Source organism: Scedosporium apiospermum (genome assembly GCF_000732125.1).
Source record: "Scedosporium apiospermum strain IHEM 14462 chromosome Unknown SEQ_SAPIO_0154, whole genome shotgun sequence".
Classification (NCBI taxonomy): Eukaryota; Fungi; Ascomycota; class Sordariomycetes; order Microascales; family Microascaceae; genus Scedosporium; species Scedosporium apiospermum.
In genome coordinates, this window is record NW_015971855.1 from 733,446 (window position 1) to 751,423 (window position 17,978).

The 17,978-nt window shown below is 52.3% G+C and overlaps 5 protein-coding genes and 1 pseudogene across 5 annotated transcripts; 4 read left to right on the forward strand and 2 right to left on the reverse strand.

Annotated features, from left to right (window-relative positions):
- Positions 1-1,227: 1,227 nt before the first annotated feature.
- Positions 1,228-2,643, forward strand: SAPIO_CDS9985 (Ribosomal assembly complex component; the record flags this gene model as incomplete). The annotated part of the gene is made up of 2 exons (XM_016791256.1): positions 1,228-1,563; positions 1,663-2,643. 2 exons carry the CDS (start codon positions 1,228-1,230, stop codon positions 2,641-2,643), a joined length of 1,317 nt encoding a protein of 438 aa, XP_016639100.1.
- A 1,014-nt stretch (positions 2,644-3,657) lies between these two features.
- SAPIO_CDS9986 (Tripeptidyl-peptidase sed1) lies at positions 3,658-5,785 on the forward strand (the record flags this gene model as incomplete). The annotated part of the gene is made up of 3 exons (XM_016791257.1): positions 3,658-5,383; positions 5,450-5,651; positions 5,737-5,785. The coding sequence occupies 3 exons, from the start codon at positions 3,658-3,660 to the stop codon at positions 5,783-5,785; spliced, it is 1,977 nt and encodes a 658-aa protein (XP_016639101.1).
- An 834-nt stretch (positions 5,786-6,619) lies between these two features.
- On the forward strand, positions 6,620-7,034 carry SAPIO_CDS9987 (uncharacterized protein; the record flags this gene model as incomplete). Its single annotated transcript, XM_016791258.1, has 2 exons — positions 6,620-6,673; positions 6,780-7,034. The coding sequence occupies 2 exons, from the start codon at positions 6,620-6,622 to the stop codon at positions 7,032-7,034; spliced, it is 309 nt and encodes a 102-aa protein (XP_016639102.1).
- Positions 7,035-7,948: 914 nt separating this feature from the next.
- SAPIO_CDS9988 (uncharacterized protein) lies at positions 7,949-10,181 on the forward strand (the record flags this gene model as incomplete). The annotated part of the gene is made up of 4 exons (XM_016791259.1): positions 7,949-7,960; positions 8,029-8,077; positions 8,146-8,882; positions 8,949-10,181. The coding sequence occupies 4 exons, from the start codon at positions 7,949-7,951 to the stop codon at positions 10,179-10,181; spliced, it is 2,031 nt and encodes a 676-aa protein (XP_016639103.1).
- A 645-nt stretch (positions 10,182-10,826) lies between these two features.
- SAPIO_CDS9989 (Uncharacterized protein) lies at positions 10,827-13,740 on the reverse strand (the record flags this gene model as incomplete). The annotated part of the gene is made up of 5 exons (XM_016791260.1): positions 10,827-11,779; positions 11,895-12,345; positions 12,412-12,858; positions 12,990-13,283; positions 13,486-13,740. 5 exons carry the CDS (start codon positions 13,738-13,740, stop codon positions 10,827-10,829), a joined length of 2,400 nt encoding a protein of 799 aa, XP_016639104.1.
- Positions 13,741-16,340: 2,600 nt separating this feature from the next.
- SAPIO_CDS9990 lies at positions 16,341-17,507 on the reverse strand (annotated as a pseudogene; the record flags this gene model as incomplete).
- Positions 17,508-17,978: the final 471 nt, after the last annotated feature.

Here is a 17,978-nt window from a genome sequence, read left to right on the forward strand (position 1 = left end):
TCTAGGCATTGCAGGGAACAGCTGGTGGAGAAACGGTCAGTGATGTCGATGACCGCACCTGCACCTGCACCTGCACCCGCACCCTCAATTCGTGTAGGCCCCGTGTTCTGTGACAGATTTGATCGCGCTCAAATGTCACCCAAATTCGTGATGAAGATGGTCCGCGATTTGATGAGGTTGAAATGGTTGATAATTGATGGCAAGTTCTGTTCCCCTGCAACTTCCTTTCGAATATTCTGTACCTTGGTACTTTGAGCAATCTTCGTACACTTATTTTGGCATTTTGGCATTTTGGCATTTTGGCATTTTGGTCGAATCAAGATATTTCGACTACAATTGCGACATTGTCCACTCGTCCTGATTACTTACTACTCATCAATGATATTGATGTAATATTTTGTTCTTTCTTTGTCCCTCAGGCTGAGTTGGTAGAATTCGAGCCTTCAGGATGGGGGTTGGCATAAACCAGTCGACGCCCCACACCAGCCTGTGCCAGGCCTGGTCAATGTCTGAATATTGGAACCTTCCGAAAAGGAAAAAAAAATCTTCCACCTCAGAACCGCATGAGACGGAACAACTTTGCATCATCTCAACCCACAACACCCATCCACCAAGCCAATACTCATTTCTCACTCGCTCCTCTTTAGAAAAAAGCATTTCGGAGCTCACAAGGAAACGGAGCGGCCGTTATCCTCCATCTCCTGACGAGGGACCTTTGTTGTATTGTTGATACCCATTGGCCTTGCCTGGAGATCAAAATCTCATCTCAAGGCTCTCCCACAAGAGTTTTGCAGATCTGCTTCGATAGCATCCCCCAATTCATAAACCCCGCAGAATAACTGAAGGCCAGTATCGTTCGGAGCCCAAGTCGGGTTATCGCCTCATTCCGACGCTCATATGCGGCTCCAGCCCATTGACGACATACGGATATCGAGCCTAGTGTCTTTGAACTGAGCCTCTCTTGCATCTCCCTTACCCGGACTCGTGAGACCCAGTCGAGGTCTAGATATCACCTATACGAAGTACCTTAATTTCGTGTGGACACGCCCATGTTGTGAAACGGTGCTCATCGTTGCGCTCTCCAACATCACGAGGGCCCTTGACTTACACTCAAAACTAATTATTCTTCACACCTGAGCAAAGGTTTTTCGCATCCGGAACCTCTAAGGTGCCGACGTGGTACACACCTACACATATTTCGTCATCTTGGCTGGACTCGTTGCGAAAATGCTTTCCGAGTCTTTCTTCGCCTCCACCGGCGGACCTCCCCTCTCCTCTAGGACGGAAATAGCAAGGGATGTAGGGATCTACTCTTACCAGTTACATCCCACACTGAGCGCGAAATCCACCTTCAAGAAGAGTTCCACATCTCCAAATTGCCTGGCCGTCAGTGATTCACATATCTTTGCGGCGCAAAAGGACAAGGCTCACGTCCATGTCTACTCGAGGATACGAGGCAACCAGGAAGCTTTGATTCCCTTCCAAGAGAAAATAACTTCTATCGCTTTGATACAAGATGTCTTGCTCCTAGGCACAGCTCAGGGCAGACTGATACTATGGGAGGTAGGCTTTTCTCATGTTCAATTTATATCTCTCGGCGTGATACCCCTCGTCGATTTTCGTCCGTGTCTAGTTACTCACCGTGTATGTCTTTATCTACAGATTTGCACAGGCCGCCAGGCCGCTACCCCTGCTTGCCACGTTCAGGCCATAACCTGCCTAGCAGCTACATCCTATCACGTACTCACAGGATCTGATGACTCGAACGTTCACGTTTGGTCGTTGCCTCACCTCCTCGACCTTGATGTTCGGGCAGATTATGAACCAGACCGGTCCTTTTCAAATCACAGGGCTGCCGTTACGTCTGTGATCATCTTTAAAAGCACTAATCCGGAGACTTCCATGTGCATCTCTGCCAGCAAGGACAAGACATGCATTATTTGGAATTACCAGACAGGCGAGGCATTGAGGACTCTGCTGTTTCCATCCATACCGCTCTGTGTGTGCCTAGATCCCTGCGCTCGAGCTATCTTTGTAGCCTCAGAGGATGGTTCCGTCTTCGCGGTGGAGCTGTTCGGAGACAAAGCTCTCCTTGGTCCCCGCAGTGAAGGCCTTTCCTCGACTGCAGTCCAAGTCACCACTCCTCTCGGAGTCGCTGAGGCCGACGACGGACCGGCTTCCTGCATAGCGTCCAGTTTTGACGGAACTACTTTGCTCACTGGCCACTCCAAGGGCAAGGTGCTCCAATGGACCTTGGCGAGCGATGGCCATCCGACCAAGGTTGCAGATTTAAATTCACCTGTCACAAACTTGGTGTTCTCGCAGCCGATGGCGGAGAAGAAGCCCATCAAGATCCACACCGTTGTCAAGCCCACTCGCGCAGAGAGGCAGTATACCTTTACGGCGCAATTAGAGACGAGCCTCGCCGACGAAACCAAGTTCAGCCGGGTGCTGAACTCCAAGGGCTTCCCTCCAGATGTACTAGAAGCCGCCCTACTCGGTTTGGAGCAGTCTAATTCAGGCACCTCCTCGGGCCAAGGGGCTGATGAAGCGAACGAAGAGCTGTGGCAGATTATAAATGAACAACGCGCCTTGCAACAGCTCACCTTCCAGAAATATGTCGAGGCCAAGACACCACATTAGTTTAAAAATTAATGAAGAAGCCCCATCGGTGTCTCTCCCCCTTTCAATGCCTGCAAGGGGCACAAACCCAATCACGCTCCAAGACCCGATTCGATGCCCATGTGATCAGTATATGACCGTGTTCCTGCGGTGAGAGAATCCATTCCGTCCGTCCTAAATTTGCTCATCCCGGGTTACACCAAACGTCAGCTCTTGAAAGTGTTCTCTCGCACAAGATCACACCCTCCCCAACTATATCACCCCCGTAATCGTCGGTAAAGCAAGAATCCAAAAATAAACCCTACTACCCAAGACTCCTCTGACCAGGTGGTGCCTTAATTACCAGACGCATGAGGTGGGCCCCATTCGTCATATGCTTGCTTGAACACACGGGATGGATAATAAGGAGGGGATTGCCTTCGTTGGACGGAACCGTCCTAAACTGTCCTAATTGGGGCAAGCTGTCTGTGTACAACGCCGCAATTCATCTGGTATTTGGCAGAGCAAGGAATCTTAGTTGATCCCATTTAGCCATGCTCCTCTTCGCGACCACACTTTCCGATATCAGGAGGACACAAATTGCCCTATGAGATCGCTTAATTTTCGAATAATTCCCGAAGCGAAGCCTTGTTCCTTCGGCTCGCCGTGCTCACCCACGATTTGGGGCGACGTGCAGTGTTCGTGCTATTGACCTCGGTGGGACCGAAAAAAAAGACACACATGGAGTTTTGCCCAGCATATTATCTGCATGTCTTTTGGGATGGGCCAAGCTAAGATGGTCCACCAAACTGGTATCGAGGAGCGGCTCGGCATACTGGATCCTTCGTAGAAACCGGGGATCAATTTACCTTGGAAAATTCCCAATGGAGGGTACGCGTGCACCTGTCCAGCTCCTCATATCTGGCCCATGTACTTGCCACTTTCTACAACTGGTAGAGGTGCCCCCCAAGGTTCATCCTGCGATGGTCTTCCCCTGGGTTTTTCCGTGGGAGTTGGGGCATCAAGTGAACAATGAGACCTGGTTTCTTGATCGCGATGACCACCTCCGCTCTGGCAGTGATGGCCAGTCCGGTGTCACCTCGCTCGGTAATCGAGCATGTCCAACACGAGAAGAGGTCAACCAGGTCAAATTGGTCTAAATATATTCGTCTACCGAGATCTTACTCCCTACCTGTGAGAATCGGGTTGACGCAGAGGAATCTTGACAAGGCCAATGAGTTCGTCAGTGAGATTGCGGATCCAAGGTCGCCCTCCTATGGGCGGCACTGGTCCCGAGAGAAGATCATCGACACATTTGCCCCGGAGGAAACTACAATAGACGCCGTTCTTGCATGGCTAGAGGATGAAGGAATCGATCGGAATCGAACCACTGTCTCGAGAGCTAGGAACTGGATATCTTTCACGGCGACACGAGATGAGGTGGAGGCCTTACTCGAGGCAGAATACCACATTTTCACTCATCATGAGTCCGGTCATGCGCATGTCGCATGTGATGGGTACTCCGTCCCCAAACATCTCGCTCAACACATCGACATCATCACACCCACCGTGCACTTCGACCAACGGCTCGGGGACTCACACGACGGCGTCAAGATCCCACTCTCCGAAGAGAAACTCGAGAGGTTAAGGAAGAGGGTACCCATATCTACTGATTTGCTTCATCCAGCGGAAGGGATTCGACCTGGAATAACGGCCATTCTGGGTGATCCGGCAAGCGGCAGTCTACCCAAACCGGGAAAGATTGTTAAGCACCCTAGTGTCCTCGCGAGTTTAATGGACTGCGATACCATGATAACGCCTGCATGCATTCGAGCACTCTACGGCATGCCCCCAGGAACTTTACAGTGGCCGGCCAACGGGTTGGGAATTGTAGAGTACACGCCCCAGTCGTTCCTGCAGGAGGACCTGAACCTCTTCTTCGAGCAATACGAACCGAGACTCGTGGGCAAGTCCCCGATCGTGCACCTCATCGCCGACGCCGTCCTGCAGACCGAAAAGCAGTCCTACTTCTACAACGGGGAATCCTCGTTAGATCTCGAGTTTGCCATGTCCTTAATCTATCCCCAGCGTGTGACTCTCTACCAGGTCGGAGACACGGTCCAAGGAGGCAGCTTTAACAACTTTCTGGACGCCATCGACGGCAGCTACTGCAATTTCCAAGGCGGCGGGTCAAAAGACCCCAACATCGACGGACAGTATCCGCAGGAGCGAGTCTGCGGCACGGCGCCGTTGGTCAACGTCATCTCAACGAGCTACGCTTACAACGAGGGCGACCTGAGCGTGAGGTACGAGGAGCGACAGTGCGCGGAGTACATGAAGCTCGCCCTCCAAGGAGTTTCCATGGTGTTCGCGTCGGGAGATTTTGGCGTCGCGGGAAACAAGAACCAGTGCTTCGACCCGCTCACGGGGGCGTATCAGCATGGGTCCCTGGGCGGGATCTTTAATCCGTCCTTCCCGAGTACGTGTCCGTGGGTGACTTCGGTGGGGGCTACGGAGGTTATGGAGGGATCGACGGTGCGGAGCGGAGAAGTGGCTTGTGAGAAGGTGATTCGGTCGGGTGGGGGATTCTCTAACGTCTTTCCCATGCCGGAATACCAGAGGAAAGCCGTAGAGGAATATCACCGGGAGGCTGGATCGCTTTACGGATCGGATCGGTATAATAATTCGAGGACGACGAGAGGATATCCGGATGTTAGTGCCAATGGAGCGAACTTTGTTACGGGTGTTAACGGGAACTTTACCCTTTCATATGGCACGTCAGGTATGTCTTTGCTTTGGGCGAACCTCTTCCTCATTTATAGTAGAAAAACTGACCGCTTGTTACTAGCCTCGGCTCCCGTTTTCGCGGCGATGCTCACCCTCATAAACGAAAAGCGCTTGGCTGCCGGCAAATCCACCGTTGGTTTCGTCAATCCGGTGCTATACGCGAACCCTGGTGTTTTCAACGACATCCGATTCGGCCGCAACCCTGGATGTTCCACGGATGGATTCTCTGCTCGGGAGGGCTGGGATCCAGTCACAGGCCTTGGGTAGGTCCTTCTCGACAAACTCCTTTGACCTCAGGCTGTTATTACTGGCCTTTCCGATCAATTTTCCGGCTAACCTTTCAAACAGAACCCCGAGATATCGGGACTTGGAATCACTCTTGATGGGACTTCCTTGAAGCTCATATGGAGGAACAGTACATATTTTGTATATAGGCGCATATTTTGGGGGGCGTTTTTTTGGTTGCATTTGTTCCTTCGGCATATTCGCTTCCTTCTATTCTTGTACACAGATTTAGTTTGATGTACATATTTTTTTGCCTCTTCCTCTTTGGATAGTATATACGCGTCCACATAAGAGATATATTTGCTCTCTCGTCGTAGACTCAGTCAAACATATCTAACTCATCTACCCCATGGTGATCCGCCCGTAGCGTGGCTGAGTGACGAAGCCCTCTTTCCAATTGACGTACGGAGCGATCGCGTTCGCCTCTTCCCTCTTTTCAAGTTCAGAGCAATGCCGTCTCTTGTATAATTTGAAGGGATTTTTTGTTGTTGGTTTTCCCTAAGAGGTGGTCCTTTGGATTGTACGTCACAGCTCTCCGATGTCGTTGATGCATTACCTCGTAGCCAGGCGTATTAACAAACCGGCCCCGTCAGGGCCAAAAGCCACATCAAACAACGGAATATTAAAGTCAGAGACCAAATTTGACACAATTGTGACTTCAATGAGTTGGCGGAGGTTCGGAGTGCTCGGTCAACTCGCCCTGGTTTGTGGTCCTTGCTCCTTGCTTCCACTTTGTAACTGGTTACGTCAACCGCGTTCGGCCTTGCGGACGGGCGACGGAGGTAAAAGGCGGAATATTACAAATTCCGCCATCGCCAAAATCTCCCACCTCCAAACAAGCTTATTTTATCAATCAATCCCCAAGCATCGATCTTCGCCCTCAACCTTTGCTTCGCACACCCTCTCCTCCCTACTGCCCCAAACCGAAAGCCATTCTACAGTCATAATGTCAGTCGCCTCCGCGTTAAAGGGCGACACCGCCCAGCAAGCCCGTTCTCTTGTAAGTCCCTACTAGTCATCGCTCCTCCGCGGAACTATCCAATATTGTATTCGCAAACTCCGACATGCGCACTTCTTTTTTGCTAACGCCCATCAATGACGAATAGTACCGCCAACTCCTCCGGCAAGGCCAACAATTCTCCGCCTACAACTTCCGAGAATACGCGAAGCGCCGAACGAGAGACGCTTTCCGCGAGAACATGACGGTGAAGGACCCTGAGCAGATCACCCAGCTTCTGAGCAAGGGACGACAAGAACTCGAGGTCGTCAAGAGGCAGACGGTCATCAGCCAGTTTTACAAATTCGATCCGCTTGTCTTGGAGAATTCTGCTGGGAAGGTGGCTAAGAGGGCGGAAGCCTAACAAGGAATAAAGTGAAAGCTTTATGGTGATCATATGGCCTCAGAAGGGGCCTTGAAATTGTTCCTAGCAGGACAGCGGGGGGTGGGAACTGTGGATGGCGAAGGAAAGCATAGACCGGAGTTGGGGATGAAGATAAGACACGACACTTCAATTATATTATACTTGTATGATTAGGGAAAGATACTGGGAACGATACCCCAATCTTGATGAATGGAGAGGGGCGGAGAGCAGGCGCCTGGCATCTGAATAACTTGCGTATTCACTACTCAACTTTTTTTTTTCCGCAGCTTGGATGTGAACGTTCTATTACTCTTTTTAGCTGGTAATCAGGAATATCAGCTTCCGCTGCGACTGGCTACGTGTAGAAAGTGCAGTGTACTTCTTAGACTTGGTGACTTAGTTTGGCTTTCCCTCACTACTGAACTCATCAATCCCGACTTTGATGGCCGGAAGCCGGAGATGCTGGATACGGGAACTGAAGATTCTAATTGCATTGCATACATAGTATGGGAAGAAACGCGTACTGTACAAGTCATGATTCAGTGATCGCCAATCGTTAGTGTGTGTCACGTGACACTTACCAGTGGCAAGGCTGGCGTCGCGACACGGCAAGTGCGCCGCGATTCGAGATTTGAAGTCGCCGAATTGGTTCAAGTTTGTACATAACTCCAAGAGGGATTAGAACAATCACGACCACACTTATTGACGGTTATTTCCGGCAAAGGCAATCACCACCCTTACTTCCGACTCTTAGCTACGCTTCGACAGCGCTTAGGCCATCGTGGAATCTCCGATCAATTCGCAGCCACGCGACCGTCGAACCTTCCTTTGCAGTATCCCCGGTCTGAAAATCATTCGGTTTTAGAAACTTTGTGGTTTATCGCGTTCGCAGCTCCGGGCTGCCATTGCGAAGAATGGCCCCAGGTGTTAGTTTTGATGCTACCACATCATCCTCTGTTAATTGTCGACTGACTAACAACGCTCGACTCTGAAGACTAGACGAGCTAATCGTGCCGGTTATGCGGAACACGACGACTTTGAGGGTGCGTTGACACATTCCCTCTCATTTGGAACATATCCCAGATAATTTATACTTATTCTCATCCAACAGGTCTTCCCGTGCGACAATGGCGAGAAGAATGGCTCCGAATCGCGCCTCCACCCCCTCCCGAGACGACGAAAGCAAACGACATCTGGGCCATCGAGCTCCCCCACGGTCTTCCCAAAGACGCACACCTCCTACCGCCGCATAGCCAAGAGTTGCTACGTGCCGCGCGATCCGGACGTCTTTATAAGCGACCGCTTCCCGCCGAGGAAGAAGAACCCGAGGCCGATGGGATCCCGGCCGAGAAGCTAGAGAAGAAGGAAGAGGACGATCCGAGTACGACGGGATTTACTGTCAAGTCATGGAAGCCGTTACCGCGTAATTTGGAGGGCCCGGATATCAGTCACCTCGCTAAGAGAAGGAAGGGAACCATCACCATTGCCTCGAAGACGGTTGTGGCCCCGGCCTCCGGAAACACTATTACGAAAGCCACTGTTCGCAGGGTCGACGCGGCCGGGAACCCTTACACGCAAGAAGTTACTCTTGTCGAGGGCCAGAAGATCGAGGGAGAGATCATCGCCACGAGCGTCGTCGCAGCCCCTGTTACGATTAGCGGTGGGGAAGCGCCACAGCCACCTGCTCCTGCTCGGCGCCGGCCCCCGCCGCCGAAGAGGAAACCCAAAGGTCCCGGCCGTGGAAGGAAGAGGAAGTTACCGTTACCTCCGAGTACACGGTCCACTTCTGCAGCGACGGCGGCGACTGTTGGAACTTCTACCAACGGCGTTGCTGGGACGGGAGAGGCTGTAAGTTTTTTCTTCCTTTCCTCGATTGTACCCTTTGGTGTATGCCATACTAACTATAGTTTACAGAGTGTTAAGCAGGAGGGTGACGGAGAGGATGCTGCAGCTAGGGACCACAAGACCAATTCTGCAGCGCCTTCAGATGATGAGGATGAGGGTGACGAAGGTGAGGAAGGAGACGAGGGTGAGGAGGGAGAAGAGAACGAGAACGACAGGGATTCGGGAGTTGTCGAGTCTACGGAAAAGCAGGCCCAGGACCATGAGATGACCGACGCACCGACCATCGCTAAAGAACCCAAACCTTCTGAGACGACTGAGAAACCGAGCGAGGTGCCATCACCAGGGCCGGTGAATCTAGTGCCTCCACCTCTACCCATCCCTCCATTGGGTTCCCCGAGGATTGAGGGAAGCCCCCTGAAGAATGTCATGATAATGTCTCCTACAGAGCCCTCATCCCGGTCTCCTGTAGAAGCTGCGCCGCCGAAGGCTCCCGAGACAGGGGCTTCGGCGCAGATAGATACTGTTATGGCAGATGAGGCACCACTGGCTTCCGCGCCCCCCGAGGTTCCCCCACAATCGGGCGAGGCTGAAGAGGAGATCACGGAGACTGAACCAAACGTCCCTCGCGAAGCATCGCCTACCAAACCCCAGGAGGCGATAGAGAGTGCTGATACAGTCATGAGTGACACGGCAGATGTCGCTCAGGCTCCGGTGGAAGCCAGCGCTCCGGCCTCCGCTCCTTCCGCGAGCCCAGCGAAGGAAGCCTCGCCAGCCGTCAAGGCCGAAAAGTCAGCTTCGCCCACCGCCGCTGCCGTGGCAGAAGCCCCCGTTGAACCTGCGCCTGTGGAAGCTGAACCCGCGAGTTCGAATGAGCCGACAGCGGAGGCACCCGCAGCCGAGCAGCCAAGAGAACCAGAGTCTGCAGCCAAAGACGCCGAAAGCCCCGGTCTTCTCGACAGCCTCGTAGAGAATCTGGATAAGCGCGCCGAGGAGATTAAGACTCAATCAGCCGCCCCTACCCAAGAACCTGCGCCGGAGACCGCCGCGGACGAGCCAAAGGCCAATGAACCCCCCGCCGTCGAAGTAAAGCCCGAGGAGCTTAAACCCGAGGAGACCAAAGCGGACGAGCCAAAGACCGAGGTCGCTGCTCCTTCGGAGGAGGCGAAGCCCGAAGATGCACCCAAGGCCGAGGAGAAGACCGAGGAGACGAAGACCGAAGGTGATGAGAAATCAGCAGCTGAGGAGGCCAAGTCCGAGGAGGCCAAGAAGGAGGAGGGAGATGCGCCTGAGCCTGCCTCTTAGTTTAGTGTATCATGATGGAATTGAGAGGTCAGGGACAGGGGCGCCGGGACGGGACGGGGGATTTTGTGGTATTTAGGTCATGTATTTTATCGAGCGTTGATGTGTAGTGTCGTGGTTGGCGTTTTTTGTGTTGGCACGAGATTTATCCAAGTAGTACTCTGTATCATACGGGCTTTTCTCTTCCGTCTCTCTCCGACGACTTTACACGCGACATCTTCAAGTAAAAAGGCTAGTCTCGTTAAATTTCACGCCAATCCTATGCTAAAGCCCTCAAGCTCCCTTTCCTACCATTCAAACGCCTTAACGTTAAACAAGAAAAAAAAAAAAGGAAACCCCTCCCGATTCCAAACATCCAAGGATATACCAAAACCAGGGCGCGGGAACGCGTTCCATGTACAGGAAAGGAGAATTAGTTCCAACCTCCACCTCCTTCCCTACCCCATCCCCAGTCTCGTTTCCAAGGTTTCCCGTATTCTTGGTTCATATATCGGTTCATTTATAAAATCATATACCCTCGCTATTTCGCGTCATTATACAAGGGAAAAAGTGTTCTTCCCAACCGGGAGAGAGCAAAAGAAGATGAAAAAAAAAGCCAATGAACTCCATAAACAGAAAGGGGAAGCTAAATCGTGCAGAAAGGCCCGTTCAAGGCCACTCTGTCGGTCCAATCTTCGTGCCGGGCGGCACGTGCGACTTATGCGCCGTGCCCTTATAATCCATCGAATTAACGGCGACGTCATTCCCCCACCACTGCGGCGCCTGTGCAGAGGTAAGGTACAGCGTGAAGAAGATGACGAGGGTGGAAAGTATGAGGCCGCAGTCGAGGGCGGCGGAGAGGATGTAGTTGTACTGGAGCCACCAGCCCGTGTAGCGGCGCTTAATGAAGTAGTTGAAGATGGTGCCGACGACGGCCCAGCAGAGGTAGATGTAGACGCTGGCGGGGGGCAGCAGGCCGGCGCCGCCGAAGATGAGGGGAGTGCTGACGTAGCGCCAGATGGAGCGGGGCCAGCGCCTGGCGAGGATCCAGGTGAGGACGGGGGCGAGGGCGCCGACGAGCCAGAACCACTGGAGGTTGTGGTAGATGGCTTTGCCGCTGAAGATGCGGGCGGGGCCGATGGCCCCCCAGATGATGGAGGCGGTGAAGAAGACGCGGCCGCCGGGGCAGGTGTAGTGGTTCTCCTGCTGGAGGTCACAGACGTTGGGGATGTGGCCGAGGGCCCAGTTCATGACGATGATCTGGACGATGGCGGACCAGATCGATGCGATGAGCTGAGAGGAGAACATGACGCGCGGCGGCACCTTCATGTAGTGGCCGAGCTTGAGGTCCTGGGCGAAGTAGAGGGCCTGCCCGATGCTGAGGTAACCATAATTCTTGAACATCATCATGGCCATGGGGCGGCCGGGAACCATGTAGCCGATGATGAACTCGGTGAGGACGTTGAGGCCGAGCTGGATGTTGGTGACGGCCTGGATAATGCCGATGGGAAGGAGCCAGACGATAGGGAGAAGCATACAGATGACAAAGGCCCAGGCAGGGAAGCCCGTTGGCCAACCTGCGACGACGCCAAAGGAAATCGAGACCATGACGACGAAGAGGGCTTTTACCGTGAGCGTTAGTATTAATTTACTTCTACCGCTTGGGGATGGGATGGAGAGAGAGAGAGGGGAGGGGAAATGGCGGCCCTATTTTGTAGTAGGATTGGGAAAACTTACCGAAATACCACCAGTCCTCAGCATCACGGTACTTCTTCATAAGCCTCATATGCACATCATCTTCCTGATGGCGCGCAAGCTTGAACTGCCTCCACATCTCCTTGCCATGATACAGCGCCACATGGACAACTACGGCGGTGACGGCAGCAAACGACAGACCGTAGGCGAGCGCGAATTGAGTCGATAGAAATAGAGGGGAGTAAGCCTTGTAAGCCTCCTCGTCGAACTGAAACTTGTCGTTGAGAATACGGCTAACGTTGTACTCGGCGCCGGTGTTGTCGTAGGAGATAGAGCTCTGCACGGGGAAGTAGTCGGCGTACCAGGTGCCAGAGAAGTGGATACCCATCGAGACGATGACGAAGAAGATTACAACGCTGGCGACGACATTGGCGATGGCGTAGAATGGCGGAATCAGCGGGGAGGTGAGGAAGCCCGAAATAACGGTCCAATCCTGGTCGCCGGTTAGCATTTGGCAAATTCATACAGAAAGAGTACACGTAAAAGATCAAAAGCATACAAAAGTCAATGGGAAGAGGCCGTATCCGGACAGGCCGCCGAAAAGCTTGTTCACGATGACACTGTTCGGCGCGATCCAGCAGATCCACAAAAAGTAGGAGAGACCTTGGAAGATCCAACCGGGGAACCAGTACCAGACGAATGCGCCGGCGCCAGCGATCAAGAACAATCGATAACGGCCAATCTTCCAGCCATTCGTCTTCGAAGGGTCGGAAGGCGAGTGATCGTGAAGGGTATAGAAGAGCGCGCAATTGACGAGGTCGGAAGGCCAGATCATGGACGCAGGCCAAACCAAGAAACGACGGGCGAGACCAGCGAGGCCGTAACCGGTGCAGAGGGTCGTAATGCCGAACAAGAGCTGGAAGGCCCAGCCAAAGTGCTGGCCGTAAAAGAGCTGTTGGGCCAGCAAGACATCGGTCGCGTACAAGACTCCACCGCCGTACGCAGCCTGATACGAGGCAAAGTTGTTAGTATAGATCGTCCCTTCGCGTCCTCTCTCCATCCCACTGGCATCTCAATCGTCGAATCTTGAAGTGAATGGGATGGAAGGTAATTCATCGATCACTCGTGTTTACTCACATTCGACATGACGACAATTACGACATGCTCCTTGTAATTGAACTTTCCGGGCTTCAAGTTGAATTTCAATCCCCATAGATTCCATTCCCTATCGGGCATGATAAGATCCCAGCCGAGGCCGAGAGGGTAGGCGACCAACTGAACGACGTAGGTTGTTATGGTAACGCTGGGGTTGCGAAGCGAGAAAAGCATATTCACGGCAGATCCGACAGTGCAAAGGAACATTCCGATTACCCAGGCGCGGATCGTGTTCGCGGGCATATCGACATCGAAGTTTCGGACGACGGCTCGAACCTATTTTGTTTCGTCGATCGCGTTTCGTCAGTAACCACTGATAATTCCGGATTTCCTCCCCAGCCTACTCCAAATAGACCCGTCGCGACAATATTATATGCCGGGGCGGGGGAAATATGGATTATCCTCTCATTTCCTCCCATCATAAGGCTCGTTGATCCAGCTAGAGGGCAATAGGATGGACCAAAGAAAAAGGACACACCTCGGGATAGGGGCTGTTGTCGTCCATAAGCGCTTGCTCAATCTCAGCTCCCTTCTCGACATTTCCGGTCGCGATAGCAGCATCGAGTTCGTTTAATACGTCCAAGGGCATGTTCGGATCGAGGTTGTAGGCTTTCTTTTCCATTTGTTCGAGAGACTTGATATGTTCGAGCCCCGACACCTCGACACCCTCCGAGGGGGCGGGCAGAGGCTTGATGTCCTCGGGCTCATGGCGCCGGCGAAAGAGGGACGGCATTGTCGATAAATCGGACGAAGGTCTGAACAATGGCCGGCCGGCCCTTGTCAATCTGTAGTGAGAATCCCCGGTCGTTTCTGAATGCGCTTCGGTCGTTATTTAGCGGTATTCGATGGTGAGGCGGTGCGAAAGGCGAAGTACAAAGTGAGACCGGGAGAGGAGGGGGAGGAGATAAGACATTCACTTGTTGGAATTGATGGGGGGACCCGAGAAAAAGTAACGGAGTGTGACCGGGAACTTGGGAGTGAGGTGGGAGGTCAAGAAATGGGGAATGGGGAATGGGGAGCGGGCCTTAATCCAGTATTATTCCCGGCTTCGTGCAATTGTACAATGCTCACTCTACCAGCTACCAGTAGTGGACGGGGTATTCTAATAATCCGACCAAAATGGCATCTAAGGCGCGGGTCCGTCAAAAGCGGGCGGTCTCCCTTTAAAAGGGTAGGGAAGGGAGAGATAAAAACGGAGTACGAAGTACCTTAACTTCAATCGAGGCTTGACTCGAATCCCTTTTCGGTGGTAAATTGCACGATAGTTGATCTCCCAAAAACAGGAACAGTACCAGTACGAAGTACTTCTGCTGCTTACTTCGTTCTCCCTTTGCGAGTTCATGGATTCTTCAGTCCAGGTTCTCCTGCTGTTAAAATTCACCCTGCTCACCCTGTCTTCCTCACCAGCTGTCGCTGTACCTCAAGTACAATCATCTGTGTTTGCAAGTACTCACAGAAGGGTGTTATCTCCCACCGCGACACAGCTTCGTACGAATACAAGGTATGAATACATGCAGAGAGGGCGATTACACTCCTACTTCGGAGAATCAATCCATAGCAATGGGGCAATGATCCCCTCCAGAGGAAACCATTCCGCCCTTTGGTGTTCTTAAAGCGGTCTTTTCGCCTCACAGGAACTAATCAGGGCGCTGTGTGGAGGCTTGGACTGATGGTGGGGTGCTGGAGAAGTGGATTGTTGTCACCTTCCTTTTCCTCTTTGTACCGGGCGTGTATCCTTCACCCTGGCGGCCCATGCGGGATGCAAGAGTCGAGGTTCACTGCTACTGAGAAAGGACCGATGTCGATATCGACACCTGCATTGAACCTCGAGCGATGAGGGCTTGGAGGGCATTCAAATTAACGGAAGCCAAGGGCAAGTCTCAATTTATGAAACTGATAATGTCTTTACAATTTGCAACCTTCTAGAAACCTGGAGGCACTCTTCTTCAAGACGTCAAGGAACATTGAAGGTTGGAGAAGGCTGTCTCATCATATCTGACAAGGGTACATGTCATGCGACCTGGGGAAGTCCCAAGTCCTCCTTAGAATACCTGAGAGGTACAATATCAATGTTGCATCCAACAAAACCTCTCCCACCCTTTGCAGCCATTCCTCAAAAGTCTCTCAATCCGGAGGTTCAGGGCCTTTTTACACCAAGAGAGTTAAACGCCCCTTTCCACTATTCTGGAATTTGGGGAAATTTTAAGTGGTTTTCCACCATGCGACAAGAGGCGTGGGAGGTACTGAGGGTACATTATCCCAGGTGCCAAGAAGCACATGCGACTGTCAACATCTTAGCAGAGATGGCGGGACGAGACTCTTTTTGATAAGGCATCTTGAAAATGCGACAGCAGACAATTGAATACCCGTTGACCTCAGTCGCTGTTCGCGATCCAAAGTGGCCGATGTACGACGCAGCATATCAAATCCCTCCTCTCGGGGATACCTCACCAGACACGTTATTGATGTCCACTATATTTCCCTGAATGACTCCGGGGGGAAACAAGATGAACTTTGGGCAAACGAAAAAAGTTCCCTTCGCCGCCGAGGAACTTTTGCTGCCAGCCACTGTACAAACGTTAAGGACCAATCACATTCCTTAAATTTTAATTTCTCAGCTGACAACACCTGTCCATTTTTTCTCGCTTGGTCCATCTCAATCCACTCCAACCCACCAACAAAAGGTCCCTCCTACTCTAGGCTGCGACCAGAGTCGTCTGTCTGCCCAGAACCAAAGGAACAAGTTCGAATGTGTCGTTCGTTTCTCACGGTGGCTCCGGAGTCTACCACCCGCCGGCCGCCACTCTCGAACCGATCGCAAATATGCAGGCGGAGCATTCTCGGGATGCAACAAAATAGCGCTATTAATACATTTACTCGTCTCCCTGCAAGGCGATACATCGCATCCAACACCTCGACTGCCGTGATTGGCGCCTGGACGTGACCCAAGCAAAAGATCCCCTGCAAAAGTGCCGCGGATATAAATGGACTCGAGGTTCCCGTGGATATTGGGATGTTATTTTATACCGACACTCTTCTGAAAGCCATCCTTCGTCGATCCTGCCGCTCTAAACACAACCGCCTGTCGTGGTCGCTCTGGGCAGCTGCGGATGCTCTCGAATGGCATAGATACGGCCTCGAGAAGCATTGCACGCCGAAGTTACACACGTTTGAAACCTCGACATTGTGTACTACCCAGTGTATATTTTTATTTCCAGGAGACATGTAGTTACTTTTCACGAGAAAAGACACGTGTGTAGGAGATGTCAGGAGAAATTCCCAAGCGAGAACGAGTTGGTATGCCATGCGCAGGCTGATTCGAGACTTTAGCCTTTACTCTAATTCCAAAGGGTCCCAAGGAACCCACCATGAAAAGTCCAGCTCATTAAATACACCCGTTATGTTGACCTCGAATCCGCCAGTGTCGAAATCGACATCACTCCCGACCAGGTACTTCTGTATGTAAGCGTTCAAGATATCACTTTGTCTCTCCGAGAAGGCGCAGTGGTTATGCCCTCCAACAAAAGAGACGCCCATCCGATCCGGCACCCCCAGGGCCTCCCATACCCTGTGTGCGGCCTTCATACACGTGTAAGCGGCCAGGGGCTGGAGCCAGTCAATGTCGTTTAGCAACACTAGCAAGGCTCTAGGAGCGATCATGGCAGCCAGTTCATGTTGGTCCACGGGGAGCCCAACGAAATCGCGGCCGGGGAAGTCCGGTCTGAGACCCGTGGGGTCCGGTTGGAGACATGAAGTGATGCAGATTCTTCGCCCTTTGCTTAGTTCTTCTTCCACGATTCGCCAGCAGGCGTCGCCGCCCAGCCCGGCTTCCTGAGGCAGAGTAATGGAGATGCGTTCGTCCATGGCCCCTGCGACAAGAGCGGCTCGGCCGTTGCGTGAGCATCCTGTTACGGCTAGCCGCGAGGTGTCGATATTGCTTTCGGGGAGAAGCTCAAGGGCGTCGATGAGACGAGAGATCCCCCAGGACGCAACGGCATAGTCGCCGGTGTGGAGATCACGTCCGTATATATCGAAGAACTTCGCTCCGCCAGATTGCCTTGCCAGTTCGCCATTCCGGTAGGTTATTACCGCAACTCCATCAGGGACCGGGAAGCTGACTCCCTCAATGGCAAGGACCGCTGGGTATGGGACTTCCCCCGTTAATGGGAGAGCGATTTCTGCGGCGAAGGATAGGGTCTTGTTGCCGTTACCTGCCTCAACGACGATCGAAGTACCGTTCATAAATGTGTTGAACGTTTCTGGCTTCCCTGGGATGATGCCATACACGTACTGCTGGAACAACTGGGAGAGTTCTTTCCTCCGGCAGGCCCAGTCGGATTTTTTTTCTATACGCTCCCCGTTGAATCGTAAGAATGGGTCAGGCAATCGTGGTTGCTTCTCGAGCTCCATATCTGGCTCGAGCTGGAGCGGCTGGCATTGCGAGCATGACTGACAAGCTCCCAAGCTAGCGAGGGATAAGAATACGAAGAAGGCGAGCATGTTGACAGAGATACAGAGAAGGGCTGCCCGAGCGTCAGACGTCATTGGAAGACAAAAGGTTCTTCAGCTCCTAGATCGAGATTCACCGTGAGAAGTGGAATTAGATTGAGAACTGAACTAATGCTATAAGAACATCTCCTCGATTATTTAACCTTGCTTCAGGCCATGATGGAATGATCTCGTGAACGTTATATTGCAACGCGCAGATAATTAGATTATTATTATTATCCTCAAACAGCCGCGAGGCGCCTTTGCGGCGCGGGCACCTCACGTGGTGTAGCAGTCATTTCTCTCTCTCTTTCACTAATCAAGCCCGATGCCAGGTAGAACTTCAACTTGGAACTTACCATGGTGCGGCGACGCATGTTTCTTAATCGTTTTGCATCAGCCCAGCGTGGAAGGGGGCGTTTGCGAGAAGAGAACATGTCAGTATCTTCATTAATAGATAACACTGGTGCAGGGCGGAGAAAG